General features: G+C 38.5%; 1 protein-coding gene across 2 annotated transcripts; it reads right to left on the reverse strand.

Annotated features, from left to right (window-relative positions):
* Positions 1 to 1,153: 1,153 nt before the first annotated feature.
* On the reverse strand, positions 1,154 to 7,302 carry LOC131062607 (uncharacterized). Of its 2 annotated transcripts, XM_057996304.2 has the most exons (4): positions 7,193 to 7,302; positions 2,911 to 6,531; positions 2,454 to 2,544; positions 1,154 to 1,519 (listed from the first exon to the last, which is right to left on the reverse strand). In XM_057996304.2, exon 2 carries the CDS (start codon positions 6,350 to 6,352, stop codon positions 3,068 to 3,070), a length of 3,285 nt encoding a protein of 1,094 aa, XP_057852287.2. In that variant the 5' UTR covers positions 6,353 to 6,531; positions 7,193 to 7,302; the 3' UTR covers positions 1,154 to 1,519; positions 2,454 to 2,544; positions 2,911 to 3,067. The 2 variants fall into 2 exon arrangements, with proteins under 2 accessions (XP_057852287.2, XP_057852286.2); XM_057996303.2 differs by lacking the exon at positions 2,454 to 2,544.
* Positions 7,303 to 19,567: the final 12,265 nt, after the last annotated feature.

Here is a 19,567-nt window from a genome sequence, read left to right on the forward strand (position 1 = left end):
ATTGATGAAGATTTGATTAAGTGGTGTTGGTGCAGCTATTGTGGATGGTTATAACGTGTTTGTTGGTGTTTCCTAATCGTGTTCTATTTGTTGAAGTTTTTTTTTGTTATTCCCCCCTGCGCCCCCGCTCCTCCCCCTCCTCTTAGTTTTCTTTCATTGTTGTTGTCAACATGTAAAAAGAACAATAATGGGTGCCTTTAAATACTAACACATGGCATTAAATTTTACAAAACAAGTACTTAGTCAACTCAATGCTAGAAAATGAAGGACAATAGACAGCAAGAGTAATTCAAATTTTGCAAAGACTTGGATCAAATTTGCAAGCACAAAAATGGCCCTAGATGGGCAAACATTCAAATCAAATTGGATGCCAAATATACTTTGAGCCTGTACAAATAAATGTAATAAATGCTTAGATAAGATGAACGTATCTAAGTATGTGTGAATAAGGATAAGTTGTGCACTAAATATGTGAAGATATGTGTGTATAGGAATGAGCTCAACTTCACAAAAACTGCACCATTTGTCGATACATACAAACATAAAGACTTTTCCTCAAAATAGAAACAAACCTAAATGAGAGATGGCATTGGCATGGGCATGCAAATTTCACCATTACAAGTATATATAAATAAAGTCTTTATAATATATTTTTAGCCCGGTGGTCCTAAAGACACCACCACTCACTCTAGGGCCTGGGTTGTTCCATTTTGGGCGGTCCTGAGTTAATCATAATTTCTTTGGAAACTCATCAACAACGCCTTCAGGATTGATAAAGGATAGAAGTCCCTTCCAATATTTAGCTATCAATATCCAACTATCTTTGATAACGAAATTTGATTGCTGGTGAAAGAGAAAATCATAGAACAAGATCAGTACAATTTTATTAGTTTAATTGCATGTCTTTTATTCATCAGTTTGTGCTAATGTATCCGCAGTAGTGCCTTTATCTGGAGAAATGGACTCTCATACGATCCCTAAAAATAACAAACCCCTTTGGTTAACAAAATCACTGAAAAATTACTCGATACACTATTAAGGTAACTGCATACACCTGTTAATTGAATCAATTCAATCTATCACAACTAGTTCAAAGAAAACAATGGAGCACTATGCATGCCTGACTATGGCAAGATCTTAGCAAAAGACAGGATCCAACAAGCTAAATATATTTAAAATGCCTGAATATGCAATTTGTTCCTTGAGAATTTAAAACCCCGCCTTGGTTTAGATCATTGCAAAATGGATACAAAAATGCTCAAATCTTCTGGAAAGACTAATACAAATTATTCCCAAATGTGAAATTAACTCAAGACAGAGCAACATTTCAACATATAACAGGTTGAAGGAAAAAGGGAAAATTATTTTTAGGTTAGTCTTATCTTTCCATTGGCCGTACAAGTACATCTTGAAATTCCTTGAAATTGTCCAGGTGGCTGTACAAGTACATCTAGAGCTTCCTTCAAATTGTCCACAACATTTCTTCATGACATTCAGATCCTAATAATATCGCAAGGACCTGTCAAAAGTAATTTCAGGAATCAGCTAGAACTCTGCTGAAACGGTGAAAACTAAGGTTTGCTTGGAAACCATTCTTACATTCATACCCACTTATATACCGACCAAGAGGAACACAGTGATACGCACCTAAACTTCAAAAATATTTGTAACAAACAAAATTCTGTGAAACGATATCAGATTAATATGAACTTGTCATCATATGGAAAATAATACATGTATAATCCTGATGATGAATCACAAAATGTGATCCAAAATGTCAATGATGAAAACTTCTGCAGAGCTGAATCCAGAAGCATTCTATGTTCGCTATCATGGACTGAAAATACAATGTCTCTCAAGTATAATCCATTTCATTTGTACTGAATAATGACGAAAATCTCATCACATCTTCACTTCTTTCTGTCTAACGTATGAAGCACATTAATAAAGCAGAGTAATGATATCATCAACAAGGACAAATTTAAAAAGGCAATCCTAGAAGTTCATGAAAATATCTTATAACTTTTTGCAGACAGCAATACCCCTAGATCAGACCAACTAAAATCCATTAAAGATTTTGCAATATTTCAAAGAATAAATTTACTCAAGTATCATTAAATGAAAACCTTCATACACTCTTTCCAAAAGCATAGCAACAGAAAATAAGTGAATGTTACACTCTCCCCAAAAGCATAGCAACAGAGAATAAGGGAATGTGTTCCTCTTTATCAGACCAGGTTAATAAAAATCTTAAGAATGATGAAGCTCCGAGGAAACCGAAGAGCAATATCCAAATAAATAAAATATACTCCCATCCACGGGGGTCAATCTCGCTATATCAGATACATAAAATTTGACATGATTGAAAAGAAACAAAATATTTTGTTTTGTTTTGTTTCAATAAGAACATTATATAAATTTTGAGTACTTCATCTATCAATCCACTAACTTACTCAGCTCTAGGGTATTTGGAAATTGAGATACTCAGTACATCACATGAACTATCAAATCCGTACGTCCAGTGTCTAACAGAATGCAAAAGGTCTGCAGCAGAGACAAATTGGACCTTTTAAATAATTTAAAAACAGACGAAAGCATAAGAATCCAAGCAAAATGGCAAGAGAACTAGCAACCAAACTACTACAAAGTCTGATAGACAATGGTTTTGCCAGTTACAACTAAAAGAAGTCAGCTCTACAAAAGATCTTAGCTAATTTTGCTAAAATTATCCAGTAAGGAAGCTTGACATTCAAATTTGGATTGAGCCTCACTTGGAAGGCTAAGAAAGCCTCAGCTGCGGATGTTAAGAAAAACAAAAGAAAATATACACACCCATCAACACATTTACCAAGTTCACTATAGCAACAGATTTTAAGCTTTACATGTTTGATTCAAGAAATGACAATATACCTTACAGAAAGTTGCAGAATAAGATTTCTTCAGTGCAATTGTAGGAGAGGCTATATAGGACTTCCCAAAAGTGCGATGCAACCGCAAAAGAATAGTGCCAAAGAACCAACTCAAAAGTATAAACTGTGATGTGAATTCGTGATGTGTATATCCTTACTCAGGCTGCTTCTTCAAATAGCTGGTTTTTGTAGCAGAATGTCCAATCAAGGTCACCAGATGATGTGATATCCTCTGCAAATGTGGACTCTGCTTCTAAGCCTTGAGAAGCAGGACTTATGAAGGACCTTACTAATGACTTGGAGAGAACATTCTCCTGAGACAGACTAGAAGCCAATAGCACAGATGGATCTGACACGTTTGCATCGGCCCCCGTCATGTATTCAAAGGAACCAAAAGGTGCATCTAGTTGCAAGTCATTGCTGAACGGGCAAGAATACTCGAGATCCGTATTGTTTTCAGGGTTCAAGAGATAGTTTTCTCTGGAAACAGATTCAGTCTTATGTTCCTCCTTTCCACTCCCCTCCAAGGTCAAATCACAGCTATCCAATTCACTAAATTTGAAAATGCGGCTCATCAGTCCATCCCGCCATGAAATTCTTACCTGAGTAAAACCCTTGGAAGATGGAATGGGCATTTGAATTTCCTGTCTTAAATTATCCTTGTCCATTGAAGAAACCTCCGAATTAGAAGGTCTGCCTACTTCTGGACCGCCTGTGCATTCAGAAGGAAGAATTGCATTTGCTGAAGATAAACGAGCCCTGTGTGAATCGTTGCCTTGTGGGAACGTCTTGGGAATGAACTCAGATTGGGAACTCATAGATGGAGTCATCCCCTGGGACTCACAACACTGATATGGACCATTTGGATGGAACCAATACTGAGAAGAAATATCTATATCTGACTTACAACAAGATACAACCTGCGGACTAATGCCACATACTGAATTGGCCTCCATATTAGATATTTCTTGATTGTACTCAAGAGTGGAAATCCTTCGACCGTTTCGAAGTTCTGGTGTTAACCCAGATGGAGTAGTACAAACGTAATTTTGAAATTTAGAACTATTCCCCGATGGAGTGCTTTCAAGATTTCCAGTTCCTGTTGTTAACATAGGTGACAAAATGCCTCGAATATGTGGAACTTCTTGAACAAACGCGGTTGGAAGAACTGTACTAAGATTTTGTGTTACTGGAGTGACACGAGATGAAATAGTAGATTCATGATTTAAAGGTTTTGAAGAGAGTCCAGACCGAGTAGTAGCTGGAGTCAAGCCGTACAGAGAACCTGCTTGAGGAATTGGACTTGAACTAAATCCCGAACAAAAACTTCCATCAATCCCAGATAGTGAAGTGACTTGAGGACTTGGACCTTTGGAATTCGCATCTGTCCCGGATAGAGAAGTGGCTTGAGGATTTGGACTTTTCGAATTTGGAACGCTTGAAGGAGTGGTCTGAGTAAACCCGGGGGAAGAAGAGGCTTGGGAAGTTACATATTTCGAACTGATTGAAGAACTGGGTTGTGTGAAGCCCGAGGAAGGAGTGGCTTGAGCACCTGGCAGATTTGTGAGGTTTTTTGCATCCCTTGGAGATATCCACTTCACAGAGGCCGCCATAGGCACTGGATCCAACGAGAACCTTCTATTTTTGTCTAATAATATAGGTGTTGCTTCCCCTACAGTCAAAATCCCCCTAGGCCTACACTTCCTCCTGTCTCTGACCTTGCCCAGCACTGGAGCCATGACATGCCCTGCACCAAAGCATCTATGACCATCTTTAAGCTCATCCAAATTCTGAGAATGTATCTCTGGCGAGATGGAGGGCTGAACTGGAGGGGTAACCTGTGTTCTCTGCTCAGGAGTGGCATGAACGTTATGCTGAGCAGGAGTAAAATGCCCTCTGTTCCAATTTGAAGCAGGATTAGGAGTAAAATCTCCTCCTTTTCCATCCGAGTTGGAAGAAGGGGTAAAATCTCCTCCTTTCCTCAATAAGGTGGGAGCAGGAGTGAAATCACCCCCGTTTCCAATTGTGGTAGGTGTAAAAACTGCATCTTCTCTTCCCACTAATACATGTGCAGGGACAGGATCTTGGTACCTTCCTTTGAATCTAGTTGCGGGAGTAGCTCCTCCTTCCCCATCTGGATTGGAAGCAGGGGTAAAATCTCCTCCTTTCCTCAATATGGTGGGAGCAGGAGAAAAATCATACCCGTTTCTAACTGTGGGAGGAGTAAAAACTGCATCTTCTCTTCCCACAAACACATGTGTAGGGACAGAATCTTGGTACCTTCCTTTAAATCTAGTTGCAGGAGTAGCTCCTCCTTCCCCATCTGGGTTGGAAGCAGGGGTAAAATCTCCTTTCCTCAATATGGTGGGAGCAGAAGTGAATTCACACCCGTTTCCAACTGTGGGAGGGGTAAAATCTGCATCTTCTCTTCCCACAGATACATGTGTAGGGACAGAATCTTGGTACCTTCCTTTGAATCTAGTTGCAGGTGTAGCTCCTCCTTCCCCATCTGGGTTGGAAGCAGGGGTAAAATCTCCTTTCCTCAATATGGTGGGAGCACAAGTGAATTCACACCCGTTTCCAACTGTGAGAGGGGTAAAATCTGTATCTTCTCTTCCCACAGATACATGTGTAGGGACAGAATCTTGGTACCTTCCTTTGAATCTAGTTGCAGGAGTAGCGGAATGGTAATTATAGACTTTGTCAAGCAATTTTTGAGCAGGGGTTGCATAACAATTATTCAAATATACCTTTTGTAAAGGAGCGGTTTCAGGTCTCTGGAGGGCAGCAGCTGATGTGGGCTTGGGCGATCCAACCATTGGCAGACGAAGTCCAGCTTCTTGAGATCTTCCACGTAGGCTATCATGGCCTTCCTTGTGGTTATCATGCCGCTTTCTACCTGCCGATCCAAAACTTCCACTCCGGCTCTTGGGCAGATTCCCAGAGTGTAGACCACAATTCTTCTTCATCCCATTCCCATTCTGAGATGGCGTTTTTCCAAGTTGAAAAAACGTCCGAGAAAGAGCCTTGTCCTTCATCCCATATTGTGCGGAGCCACTGGATCGCTGTAACTCCTCTGACTTGTCGAGCTTAGAGCTCCGGGTGCAGCTAGTGCTCCTTGGGGTTCCAGTGGTCGGAGTGGGAGAGGGACTGCACTTGCGGAGAGGTAGCGGCGATGGTTGGTGATCCACCCCTCTCCCTCTCCCTCGCCTGGGGTTGGGGTTGGGGCTGGAGTTTGAAGTGGATAGGAGATCGTTGAGAGGCCTTCGTCCTCTGTCATTGCCCACTGTTGACGGGGGGGTTGCAGCCCGACCTCGCCGCTGCGTTGCAGAGGTATACAGACTCTCCGCGCTCCCACCATTGATCTTGTTGCCCTCGTTCTCTTTGTTCCCCGCAAGCATGGGAGACTTGCTGCGCGTTATGGGAGGAATTTTAGCCCTCATTTCAACATCCACTCATCCTCCCCAGTTTTCATTGCCTTTCTTCCCCCGATTCCAAGATCTTCTTTGGCATCCGGGCGAGCGCGGATAATGCTATATTTTTGAAACAAAAAGGGGGCAAGAAGCTCTACATACCAAAGCTAATGGACTTATAACGGTGATCCGCCTTATACAAATGCACCCTGATCACAATTTAATACAGTAAAAAATTTAGTAGCAATAATTCACAAATCCTCCCTAGTTGATAAAGAGATAAACTTCGTTAAGATTAAAAGAATCTTATTTTAGTACTAAGTAGAAACAATTTAGTACTAGTAATTCACAAACATTATTTTTGTGTCTGCAGTAAAGTTGCGGTACGATGAAGATTGCAGGCTACCTAGTGAAGAGAATATTGAACTCGGGAGGGTCAAGGGAGAAAGAAAAGTTAAAAAGTTTATGAAAATTTAGTGAGGTCTAAAATGGACGCGTATGAGAACATGGAAAAGAAATAAAATCGTAGAGGATTTCGGAAGGAATTTCAACGAAATATTAAATTTATAAAGAATATTATAGATTTTTAATGGTTTGACTGTGAAAAATTGTTATATGAATGACAAGAAGATAAAAACAGCTTTCAATAGTTAATGTAATGGTTAATCTTTTTTTCATAAGTAATTTTAAAGAAGGGATCAAAAAGTTAGTGGTGGGTAAAGCACATGATGTATATGGTGTATATATTGAAATGTAATCTTATTGTAAACTCATCAAAAGTTCAACCACAAGTCTAGAATCTACAAAACAAATCAACAACACCAATAGAGCTCTAAATCAAGAGCATGTAAACAAAATAACAAAGTATACCTTCACACACATAATAATTTGACTTTGTCCTTCTCTAATCCTTTGAGACAATGTAATAGAATTGCTCTCAGCATTCTAATGATGCAAGTATGATTATGAAAGCAATGAAGGATGCATACACTAGTTGTAGATATGATGAAATGGGAGAAAAAGTCTCTTATATAGAAATCTCCAAGAAAATCAAGGGCTAAGATTAAGCAGTTAAAAGATTAATGGCCATGATTAAGAGGTTAGAGGAGAATGGATAGGATTAAGAGGTTAAAATGAGATGGAGGGATGAGATTAAGAGGTGTAAAGAATGTGAATAGGATTAAGAGATTAGTTTGAATGAAGGGATGAAATTAAGAGGTGGGTTGACTTTTTGAGTTCAATGAATCTAGATATGTGAAGAAAGGACAAAGTGATACACTTGTCACATGACTAAAAATTTAAATTATGATCCACGTGAACAAGTTGGATGGCTAAGATTAGAAAGAAGATGATAAAGTAGTAATTAAATAAATAGGATCATTTATTTAATTAATAATGGAAAAAGGTGGGATTCATAATTAAATAAATAATAAATAATTATTTATTTTTAAGAAATAAAAGGCTAATGAATCTATTAATTAAATTTATTTATTTTTCTTTCAGTGAATCTATTAATTAAATTAAATTAAATTAAATTAAATTAAATTTATTTAATTAATGGAGGAAATAATGGTAAAATAATTAAATAAAAAAATAAATATTTATTTAATTAATGGAGGACATTTTTAGGTGTCAACATTTTGCCCCTCTTTGAGTCAATATGGTTTATTGCATTATTTCAAAGACAGAAAATTCAGGTGGTACATGCCCCAATATGCCCTGGTAGGGAAGTGGTATGCCCCCTCAACAGATTGGATGAAAAAATGGAAAATTTTGGGTAATCTCTTGATCGGAAGAAAAAGAAAGATTAGTAGGCTAAGATGTAGAAAACAGGGCAAATGGGAAGAAAAAGGGGACTAAGGTAATCTAGGAAAGACTAGGGGAGACCACAACAATGAGACATGGAGGGATTAGGACTACGGAGCCTATATATAAGAGGTTTGGGGTTGGTTTAGGTTCCTTTGCACCCTTCATTTTAGAGAGCACCTTGTTGTAGAGTAGAGAGAGCTAGCAGTGAAAATGGTTGGGGTTCTAGTTGTAGATTGCCAATTTGAGCACCTTCGATGGTTCAAGCGGCTAGAGGAGTTTGGTGAACCTGTATGTATCTAACCCTTAGGCCCTTAGGGAGTCATAAATGCATCATACATAGGTTAGAAAGTTGGATTTTACAAATGTGCAAGATGCTTGTTTCAATGCAATTATTACCAGAATCGACACATTTGGCCCAATTCTATGCAATTGCAAGATCTTGTGGCACAATTATTGTGCAACTATGCAATTGATTACTAATGCAATTGATAAAGTTGCACAATTGTCCAAATGCTATGCATTTTTTATGGATTTCTATGAAACTGTGTAAAGTTGCGATATTGTACTAGGAATCAACACATTTGATGAGAAATGGCATGATTGTTTGACATAATTGTGCAATTGATAAAACTATGCGATTGTTAGGGGATTTTGCACAATTGATGAAATTAAATAGTTGACCAAGTTTGATTGATTGATAGACTAATAGTTAAGTTTGCAATAGGTTTGATTGGTTGACACATTGGTTGGTTTGATTGCAACAAGAGCTAGATATGATGATGTAGTGAGAGAGGCACCCTTCGATGTAGAGCATGTGGCCCTTATTATCAAAGACTAACCATGATGTACTCGGCTTAACTGGTCTATCGCATGCAATGTTTATGCCTAATATTTTGGCTAACGTCTGATTATCGATTGCATTGGTGAAGAGATGGTACAATGAGCATTGCTCATTTCACCTACCTTAAGGTGAGATGTTAGTGATGGTTGAGGATGTTTAGAGGATCCTACGGATATCGATCTTTGGAGAGCGGGTCACTTATGATATTGCGAGAGGTGAGGAGGATTTGTGACAAGATTTTGGAGTTGAGGATTTGGATGCATGTGGTGGGGAGGTTAGTTGGAGGATGATGGTATTATACTATGTGTCGTTACCATCAATATTAGCAGGGGTGATTGAGGGTTGATTTATCAAGATAAGAGGTCACGTGGATTATCCATAGGTTGTGGGCACACTCTGGATCGCATGATCATTGATAGGGCTTGATTTGCATGGGGGTTGTGTCCATTGTCTCACCTCTACAATGACTTACATTCTTTTGTGTATCATGATGAGGCAATCTTAGCAATAGGGGTGACTCTACTACACATGTGGGCTTGGGAGCACATTATTGTGACTAGGTCAATGTGTGTGAGATGTAGGGGTGTTGAACATCCATATGTACACATGTATGGACACATCATGTCCCAACCAAAGCTGGGAAAGCTAGAAATTGGCCCTGAGTGTTAGAAAATGTGGATATAGTGATATGGAGACCCTATATAAACTATGAAGATTGGAAGGATGATGATGTAGAGTTTCCCTATGTGTTACAAACTTCATGTTTGATAGGCAAGACATCATATACTATTGAAATACATATACTAGGCATTGCGGCAGTTTGATCGAGTATAAGAGATTCTCCAAGGATCAAGTCGGTTTTCATAAACATATAGGGAGAGGATTTGGTGGGATCCTACTTTGTCTTATGAGGTGGTGATAGAAAAGTTTAGGGCCTTAGAACCACAACCATGTGACATGAGGTGAGATGTGGTGGATACAAGGATGACAATCAAGTTTGAGGCTTGTTTCACAACACACAACTTTCCTTGTTTGACAAGGCTAGGAGAGATAGTACCCAAATTGGATGAGGGAAGGATTCACAACCTAGGAGGTGGGTTAGGAGGAGGAGGGAGTAGGATAACTAGGGAGGAGGGGAGGTGGTATTGATAGTTAGGTAGGAGGAGGAGATGGAGTCCAAGGGGGAGGGATTAGATAAGTAGCGACCCATCAGGTGGTGGTGCTTCCACTACCACCTAGACCACATGTGAGATCACTAGGGTAGTCATAAGATGATAGGGATGGTCGCATAATCACTTTACAGGAACAGGTGGTAGCATTAGAGTTATAGGTGGTAGCACTATAGTGATAGGTGGCTGGTAAGGATGCACAAATTACAACTCATGTTTTGAAGAGGGACATAACCATTTCATAGCTAGCTTGAGTAGGTAGAGGTAGCAATATTAGGAACCATATTTGACCTTGTATAGGAGGTTATGCAGGTTGGCTGAGAGATGCAGTACTTGAGGATGTTGTATGAGTAGGTAGTACCACCTGGTATACAAACTCTCTGCATCACACCATTGATCCTATTGCCCTTGTTTTCTTTGTTCCTCGCAAATATGGGAGACTTGTTGTGCATTATGGGAGGAATTTCAGCCCTCATTTCAACATCCACTCATCCTCCCTAGTTTTCATTGCCTTTCTTCCCCCGATTCCAAGATCTTCTTTTGCATTTGAGCAAGCATGGATAATGCTATATTTTTTAATCGAATTGGGGGCAAGAATCTCTACATGCCAAAGCTAATGGACTTATAACTATGGGCTACCTTATACAAATGCACTCTAATCATAATTTAATATAGTAAGAAATTTAGTAGCAATAATTCACAAATCCTCCCTAGTTGATAAAGAGATAAACTTCATTAAGATTAAAAGAATCTTCTTTTAGTACTAAGTAGCAACAATTTAGTACCAGTATTTCACAAACATTATTTGTATGTATGCAGTAAATTTGTGGTATGATGAAGTTTGTAGGGTAGTGAAGAGAATATTGGAGAAGTTGGGAAGGTTTAAGGGAGAAAGAAAGTAAAAAGTTTATTAAAAGTGAGTGACGTCTAAAATGGAATTGTATGAGAACATGGAAGAAAGAGCTTACCTATATCTTTCAAGGAATATAATCTTAGAAGATTTTGAAGGGAATTTCAATGAAATGGTAAATTTATAAAGAATATTATAGATTTCTAATGGTTTGACTTTGAAAAGATGTTATATGATTCAGAAGAAGATATAAATAGCCCCCAATAGTTAATGTAATAGCTAATTTCTTCTCCACGAGTAATTTTAAAGAAGGGATTAAAAAGCTAGTAGTGGGTAAAGCACATAATGTAGATGGTGTATATAAATAATAAAGTATACCTTCACACACATGATAAGCTTGATTTCGTTGTTCTCCAATCTTTCAAGGCCTTGTAGATAATAGAATTTCTCTTAGCATTAAGCACTAGTACAAGATGGCATAAAGAAATGGAGTATGGTTGATTGATGATGCAAGGATGATGCAATTATGATGATGAAAGCAATAATGGATGCTATGAAGGCTCTAAGAAAATTTCAACAAAATAGATATAGACACTAGTTGTAGGTATGATGAAATGAAAGAAAAAACCCCTTTTATAGAAATCTCCTAGAGAATCAAGGGCTAAGATTAAGTGGTTAAAAGATGAATGGCCATGATTAAGAGATTAGATGAGAATGAATAGGATTAAAAGGTTACAGTGAGATAGAGGGGTGAGATTAACAAGTCAAAGTAGAGTGAATAGGATTAAGAGGGTTGAGCCCTAATACCACTTTGTCTCGCCGTCATGGTCTCCCCTAGTCTTTCCTAGCCTACCTTAGTCCCCTTTTATTCCTTTTTGCGAGTTAGTTTTTGCATCTCAGGAAACTAATGTTTCTCCTTCTTCCTATTGAAAGATTCCCCAAAATTTTCAAATTTTTCGTTTAATTTCTTGAGGGGGCATACCGCTTCCCTACTTGGGGCATACTAGGGCACGTACCACTTGATTTTTTTCCCCTTTGAGATAATGTAATTGAAACAATGTGATAAACCACACTGTCTCAAAGATGGGGAAAACGTTGACACCTAAAAATTTCTTCACTTAATTAAATAAATTTTTATTTTCTATTTAATTATTTTACCATGATTTCCTGTATTAACAAAATAAATTTTATTTATTTAATTAATTTATTAGCCTTTTTTCTTAAAAATTAAATAACTATTTATTATTTATTTAATATTGAATCCCACCTTTTTCTATTATTAATTAAATAAATGCTTCTATTTATTTAATTAATTTATTATCATTTTCTTTCTAATCCCAACCATCCAGCTTGTTCACGTGGATCTTAATCTAAAATCGTAGTCATGTGACAAACATCTCACTTTGTCCTTTCTTCACATGTCTAGTTCTAGTTTTGAGTTTTTGCTACTTGTTCTAGTTTTGAGTTTTTTTTTGCATTGGAAGCAGATCTAGGGTTTCAGAAGTTTTTTTTGTGCACCTAGGGATAAGCCTTTTTCTGAGCACTTTGGGCCTAAATGGACCTCACCATCATGCTCAGAAGGCCCAAAAAACCCTATGGTCATATAAAGCTTGATCATTTTCGACACCTGAGCCTCTGGGGGTATTTTTTGTTCTGTACCAGGGCGTACGACCTTGGCATGCAGTTCGAGAAATATTTTTTTGCTTTTTTAAGGCATGCAGGACGAAATTTGTTTTTTTTTTTTTTTTTTAAAAAAAATCCTTCAAAAAAATTGTGCAAAAAGTTTAAAAAATAAAAAAATAAAAAAATTGGGTCAACTCACGGTATGCAGGGTACCGTGGGCCCCCTACCTTGTAGCAGGCCCGTACCTGCACCACCATCGGCCCTGACAGGTTGGGCCTTTGTTGCCGCCGAACCCCGTCCATTGGCCACTTCCCCGTCGGCCCTGATAGAGCGGGCCTCGCCGCCGCCGGCCTCCACCTCATCCGCCACCGCTGCACCTCCTGCCCACTGCCCGACCCTGCCACCAGACAGCCTCCCTCTTGCCTTTGTAGGGGAGGTTGGTTTTTTCTTCATATCTTGAGCATACGGAGTTGTTTTTTCAAAAACGAATAGGCGTCGGAAAGCTGGTTCCAAGCCGGAGCTCATGGTATTGGATTTTTTTTCCAATTTTTCTGTTTGACTATACTTTTTTCCAGTCAAAGTGGGGTCACTTTTCTGCACTTCCAGGACCATAGAATGCGCATCTGAACTCCATTTTTTGAAAACTTTATATTGTTGGAAATCTTGTTCTGTGTACTTTCCATTCATATGAGTTTTCTTTCCAGATTCTTCTCTAGGTATATTTTATTCAGTTTTTTGTTTTTCTGTACTCTGGTGAATATCTTGGATGTTTCAGGTCTTGGGATCTCCTTCTCTGAGTAGGATGTCTTATTTTTTCCTGTTCTTTCTATTTCCAGTCTTCTTATCATTGTAGCATTTTATTTATGTAAACGCATTGAGATAAAGTGCCATCATGTATTGTATACTTGGGATCTTGCACATCTTGTGCCTTATTGTACATGCACTACTTATAAAGTGCCATGGGGGGGTTGATGTTTGCCTTTGTTTGTCATATACCTTTGTCACGTGAGTGTTCCTTCCACGACATTTGCCTCATGATGTGTGTCAAGTGAGTGTTCCTTCCATGACACTATGTACTTTCTCTGCACCTTCAATATTTCTAGTTCTTCGTCATGCAGTTCTTGTTTACCGTCATTTTCAGTGTACCTATCCCTCTCCCTTTTTTAGCATTATGGGGAGGTTTGTCCTGTGGGTTCTAAAGCTTCCTTGGTTTGATTGATTAGCTCTTCAGGATTTGGTGTTTCATGCCATCTGTATCTTCGAGTTTAGTTGTTTGTCTTGTTTGCCATCTGATTCAAGTAGTGTCATTTGAGGGAACTCATGCAGATTACAGTCTTCTCTACCTAGTCATGTTCTATTTCAATGGAGGTTCTTCAGATCAGCAGTTACTCCTCAACAATGTTTGCAGCTATTTCATGCTTCAGTGGTGTTCTTCTTTCTCTTCCTTTGTTCCTATCTTCTGGAACACTCTTGTTTGGAGGCTTCTTAATCCTTCACTTGAGCTTTCATCTCTTTTTGGAGAGGAGTTTTTTTCCCAATAGGTTTTCTCCTTTTTCTTCGTTTCATAGAGATTTCCTTGTATTTGGGTACCTGATCAAGCCATGTTGTTGGGACCCATCTTTCCTGCTTTCAGTAGTTGTTCTAGGTTTTATCTTCTCCCTAAGTCTAGCTTAAGGGGGGGTGTTAGAGTAATTGGGTCTTTACTTGATTAATTAAATGACATTTGTTTAATTAATTAAGTTCCCCTTTATCTCTTTTACACTTAAGTAACATTAGGTGCAGAGTATTTAATTCTTTTATTAATTATTATGTGCAAGCCTAGGGTTTTCCCTTTTAGGGTTTTTTGACCTATTAGAGGTTGAATTCTTTTCTTTGTATCATTATTCTATCACACATTTTTTTGTGAATACAGAGCTCTCATATTCTTGAGCATTTTCCTGTGTCTATGATTTTCTCTGTTGCTTTCTTGCTTCTCCTTGTAATAGGTTTATTCAGCTTATAGAGATCATTTGGGCTCATGTGGTGTTGTATTTCTCAACTCTCACACATAAAACTATGCAACTATTGGGGATTTTGTGCAATCAATAAAATCAAATAGTTAACCAAGTTTGACTAATTAATAGGCTAATAATTAAGTTTATAATAGGTTTGATTGGTTGACACTTGTTTGGTTTGATTGCAAGAGGACCCAAATATGATGATGTCATGAGAGAATCATCTTTTGATGCAAAGCATGCAACCCTTATTGTCAGAGATTGACCATGACATTCTTAGCTCGACTGGTTAATTGATTTATGCCTAAGATTCAGACTAACCTCATATTATTGACAACATTGGCTAAGAGATGGTATAATAAGAATTTCTCTTTTCACTTGTCTAAAGGTGAGATGTCGGTGATGCTCGAGGACATTTGGATGATCCTACATGCATTGGTACCATTAGTATTAGAAAGGGTGATCAAGGGATAATTTGTCTAGATAGGAGGTCAAATGGATTTTCCACGGACTAGGAACATACTCTAGAGCACATGATCATGGATGAGACTCAATTCGTATGGGGGTCACATCTATTGGCTCACCTCTACAATGACTTACATTCTTTCGTGTATTGTGGTGGAGTGAGCTTAGCAACATTTGTGACTCTGCTACAGTGTTGGCATTTTGATAATGTTTTGTACTTAGTTGAGGTGGTTGTTGGTATGTTTAGTTGTGATTGTCATTGATGGACACACACTTATTTTATGTATAAGTTATTCTCCACTGGTAATATGTGTTGTATTGTTCACACCGGTATTATATGTCATTATATGTATAATCTTTGTTTATAGAAGACTATAAGTGTTTTACAGAAGAAGCTTACCGGTCAAAGCATGACCGAAGACCTCAAGCGGTATGAAGACATCAAGTGGTATGAAGACCTCAAGCAGAACGAGGACCCCTAGCGGCAGTTAATTTTTTTTATCGGAACACTATGTTCCAGTTTATCAGTCTTTGTTTGTTTCCGAGTAATCGATATACTATATTAAACTAGTAAACCTGTAAAGTGTGATGAGTTATCATCCACCAACACCAATGCGGTGATTCAACTAGTAAAACTTGTAAAGTGTGATGAGTTATCATCCACCGATACTTTGACGGTGTTTCTGTGTTGTGTTACCAAATGTGTCTAGATGCCTTGAACCTAGGAAATTGTAATTGTTATAGAAGCATCGTATGATAGAGACTGAACATAGAAGACTGAAGTAATGTTGCAACATTAACAGGGAGCAGTCAAGGATCTAATCAAGCATTTTGTGCTACTTTCTAGATCATTCGCTTGTTGATTACTAATCTCTTCAACAAGTCTAAAACCCTTAACCGGGTAGGCCCAATCAAGCCTATTGTAAATCCTCTAACAAGGTGGTTCACAGTTGTGGATTTGAAATCCTTTAACAGAGTAGTCTTTAACAAGACTTATCTCCTAACAGAGATTGTGATTCCTAACAGGATCTGTTCTGGTGAAGAACATTGTAAGGCCTTAACCAGTCTGACCTTAACCGGTCTGGTTACTATTTTGTAGATAGTTGACTAGTGAGTTTTACTCACCGTGGTTTTTCCCATTTGGTTTCCATGTCAAAATATCTTATGTTATGGTGATTGTGCTTATATGGGTGAATTATTTATTTGCTATTTGGCTCATCTGTGTTTTAACCGGTTTGTTGTTTAAACTACTATACCGATCTGTAGTAAAATTGCTTAAGAGTTTGGTTAAGTTTTTGGGCATACTAATTCACCCCCCCTTAGTATTCATCAATTGGTATCAGAGCCAACCTTTCTCTAAGTTTAACCACTTGAAAGGAGATATGGGGGAATACAGCATGAGGGAAATCACTCACCGTTTGGCTGAATCTGAGAGAGCCTATGATGAACTTAAGATCAAGTATAAAGCCTCTTTAGCCAAAAGAAGAGAGCTTGCTGAGCAAATGATGGAAATTATTGAGAACAACTCTTCTGATGAAGCAGACATGGATACCCTAGTCCAATAAGTGGAGAAACTGAATGAGTCCAAAATTAACCTAAGGAGGGAGTTGGAAGGACTGACTATCAGAATGAGTCAGGAGCTAAAAAACATAAGAAAAGTTGAAGATCTAGTGAAGGACAAGGAGCATGAGATCTTTAAGTTAAACCAAGAAATTGGCACCATTACTGCTTATCTGCAAGAGGGTAAGGAAGAGAAAGAAGAAATAAAAGGAGAATTCAATGCGGCCATTTCTCATAATGAAACCTTGATGAAGACCAATGATGCTCTTTCCAAGGAACTTGCTGAGACAAAGGATATACTTGAAAAGTTCAATCGGAGTGCTACAAAGTTGGACCAAAAGCTAGAATCAATGAAGCCATTAGAGGATACCTCTAGATTGGTTTCTCTACATATGAGGAAGGTGAAACCTCTAGAACCAAGACTAATGCACTAAAAGAGAAACCAGTACCTAAGAACAACAGTAAAAGAAAAGGTAAGCCAAAGTTCAAACCTGTATGCTTTAACTATCATAAGGAAGGACATACTGCCAATGTGTGTAGGAGTAAGACTTACAATAATTTTCCTTACATGCAAAATAATGTGTACAACTACAATGCTAGAACCGGTAGATTTAATGGTCATTGTTATGCATGCAACAAGTTTGGGCATAGATCTTTTGAGTGCAGATCAGTTATGAACAACCCTGGAAGTTATGCACCAAGATCTAAAGGAGTTGTCCCAGAACCTCCTATGAACCGGAATCCAAACCAGTACAGAACCTATGACCATTGGTCAAATGGTTATGGAGCGGCAAACAGTTGGAGACCAACCTGTTTGATCTACCGTGGTAGAAATCACACTGCTGCAACATGCAGGAGGAAGAATGGAAATGTGAACACCAGACCATGGAGAGCACCTGGTATGGTATGCTATCACTGTCACAAACCAGGACATATTGCCAGAACATGCAAACTGAAAAAGAATCTACTGGAAGACCGACCGGTCGATCCTGAAGGTAAAAGGAAGGTCGATGTTGAAACCACTCGGGCTTATATGAACAAAACTTGGAAGAAGAAGTCTGAAGAGATGCCACAAGATGTACCCGTTTCTGCACCCAGTGTGGATACCTCTGAACTGACAAATTAAGCTTCGAAAAGCTTAAGGGGGAACATATCAGTAACAATGTTTCAAACCCCCGGTGTATATCGGTAAAGTGTTTTTATTGGTATCGGTTACCTGTCAACTGACAGAAGAAATGAAGTGGTAAAGTTAGGGTTTGTACCCTATCAGTGATGCATTTATTATGGTAGGTAGGAGAATGTTTAAAAGTGACTTTTATCATCATTTTTACTTACCTATTTTCAAAGAAGAATTTTTCTAGCTTGAGCAGCGCAACAAGAGCGATTCATCTTGCATTCGAAAGAATCCAGAAAGAAATCTTGCACAAGATTTTGCAGCCATTTCAAGCTATCAGTGTGGAAGTCAGATCGGTAAAGTAAGCTCTTGGAGAAGTGTGTTGTGCTCGACATCGGCGAACCCTAGTTCAGAGTGAAAAGGTATTTTTCGTCGAATCACTCATCATTCAAAATTATTTAGACATGGCTTTTGCATCCAAAGCCTCTTCTATTTCTTCTGCACTAGAGGAGTCATCTGAATCCCTTAGGAAGAAGGTGAAATACAATGCCCTATCTCAAATTCTCGTCAGAGTCATTGTCGAAGGGGATGTTTCTGGTTATATTGATTTCAGACTGGAAGACCTAGGGTCTTTAGTGATTCACTTCTAGTTAAGTTTGTTCTGTGGGAAAGATAAGAAGATTAAACTAGAATATAGTGTGATCGAGAAGAAGAAATTTCACAATGCAGTGTATTTTCTCAAAGAATTCATAGATGATCACATCAGAATCATTCTCAGCAGGGTTCATGGTGACAAAATGTATCTTGAATGAACTCATGATATCACACCTGAGGCAATCTATGCCATGACCGGTTTCTACAATGTTGGAGAAATCCCTATTCCTCGCAAGGTCACAAAAACCAAAGTGACAGAGCTCACCGGTTCTATGAGCAACAAGAGGGCAATGACTGTTAATACCATTAGAGATGATTTGGTGAAGTATGCATGCATGGTAATCGGGTATGGAGTATTCTATGCTAGCAGAATGAACTCTGTTCCTATAGCTGTGGTGCATGTCGCTTATCGGATGATCAAGGAGAATGCAGAGTATGACTTGTGTACCTGTATCCAAAAACAACTCATGGAGAATCTGAAGTCCATCAAAGAGGACAAGTCTCTGAGGTTCAAATTCGGTCAACTGCTTGTCAATTTGTTTTTCTATTTTCAAGGGTATTTTCCAGGAGTCGATGATGTTCAATGGTTAAGTGACCTACCAGTCACAAGACAAATCAAGGAGAGTCTGCAAGCAATAGGATCTACTTATTCAAAGACTCTGAACAGGTATTTTGATGAGTTCAAATTGAAGATGAACCAGAGAACAAGAATATCAGGTGATCTGGTTAAAAAGTATGAAGATGATATCTGTTTCACAATCAAAGTGGATCATTGCATAATGGAAGTGGTTGAGCCTAGACAAGATGAAGTTGAGCCTATGGGCTATGAATTGGTAAATGATATACTCACAGGGTATGCCTCTACCATACTTGCTTCACCACTTGATCCAAAAAAGAAGAGGACTGATACTTACTAAGAGAAGATCAAACCTACTAAAGTACCAAAGCAGAAGAAGAGGAAAGTTGTGCCATCGGCATCGGCACCGGTTACATCTGTTGCCAGTCCTAAAGTGACCAAGAGGTCACCAACCAAGAAGAAACCGGAGGCTATTCCACCAAAGCTATTTGAAAGGAAGAGAAAAACCAACAATAACACACTAGGTTCAAAAGACATTGAACCGGAGTTAGAAATGAAGAAGACAAGGCAACCAAGTAAGAAGACGAAG

The sequence above is a fragment of the Cryptomeria japonica genome, chromosome 6 (assembly GCF_030272615.1).
Source record: "Cryptomeria japonica chromosome 6, Sugi_1.0, whole genome shotgun sequence".
NCBI lineage: Eukaryota > Viridiplantae > Streptophyta > Pinopsida > Cupressales > Cupressaceae > Cryptomeria > Cryptomeria japonica.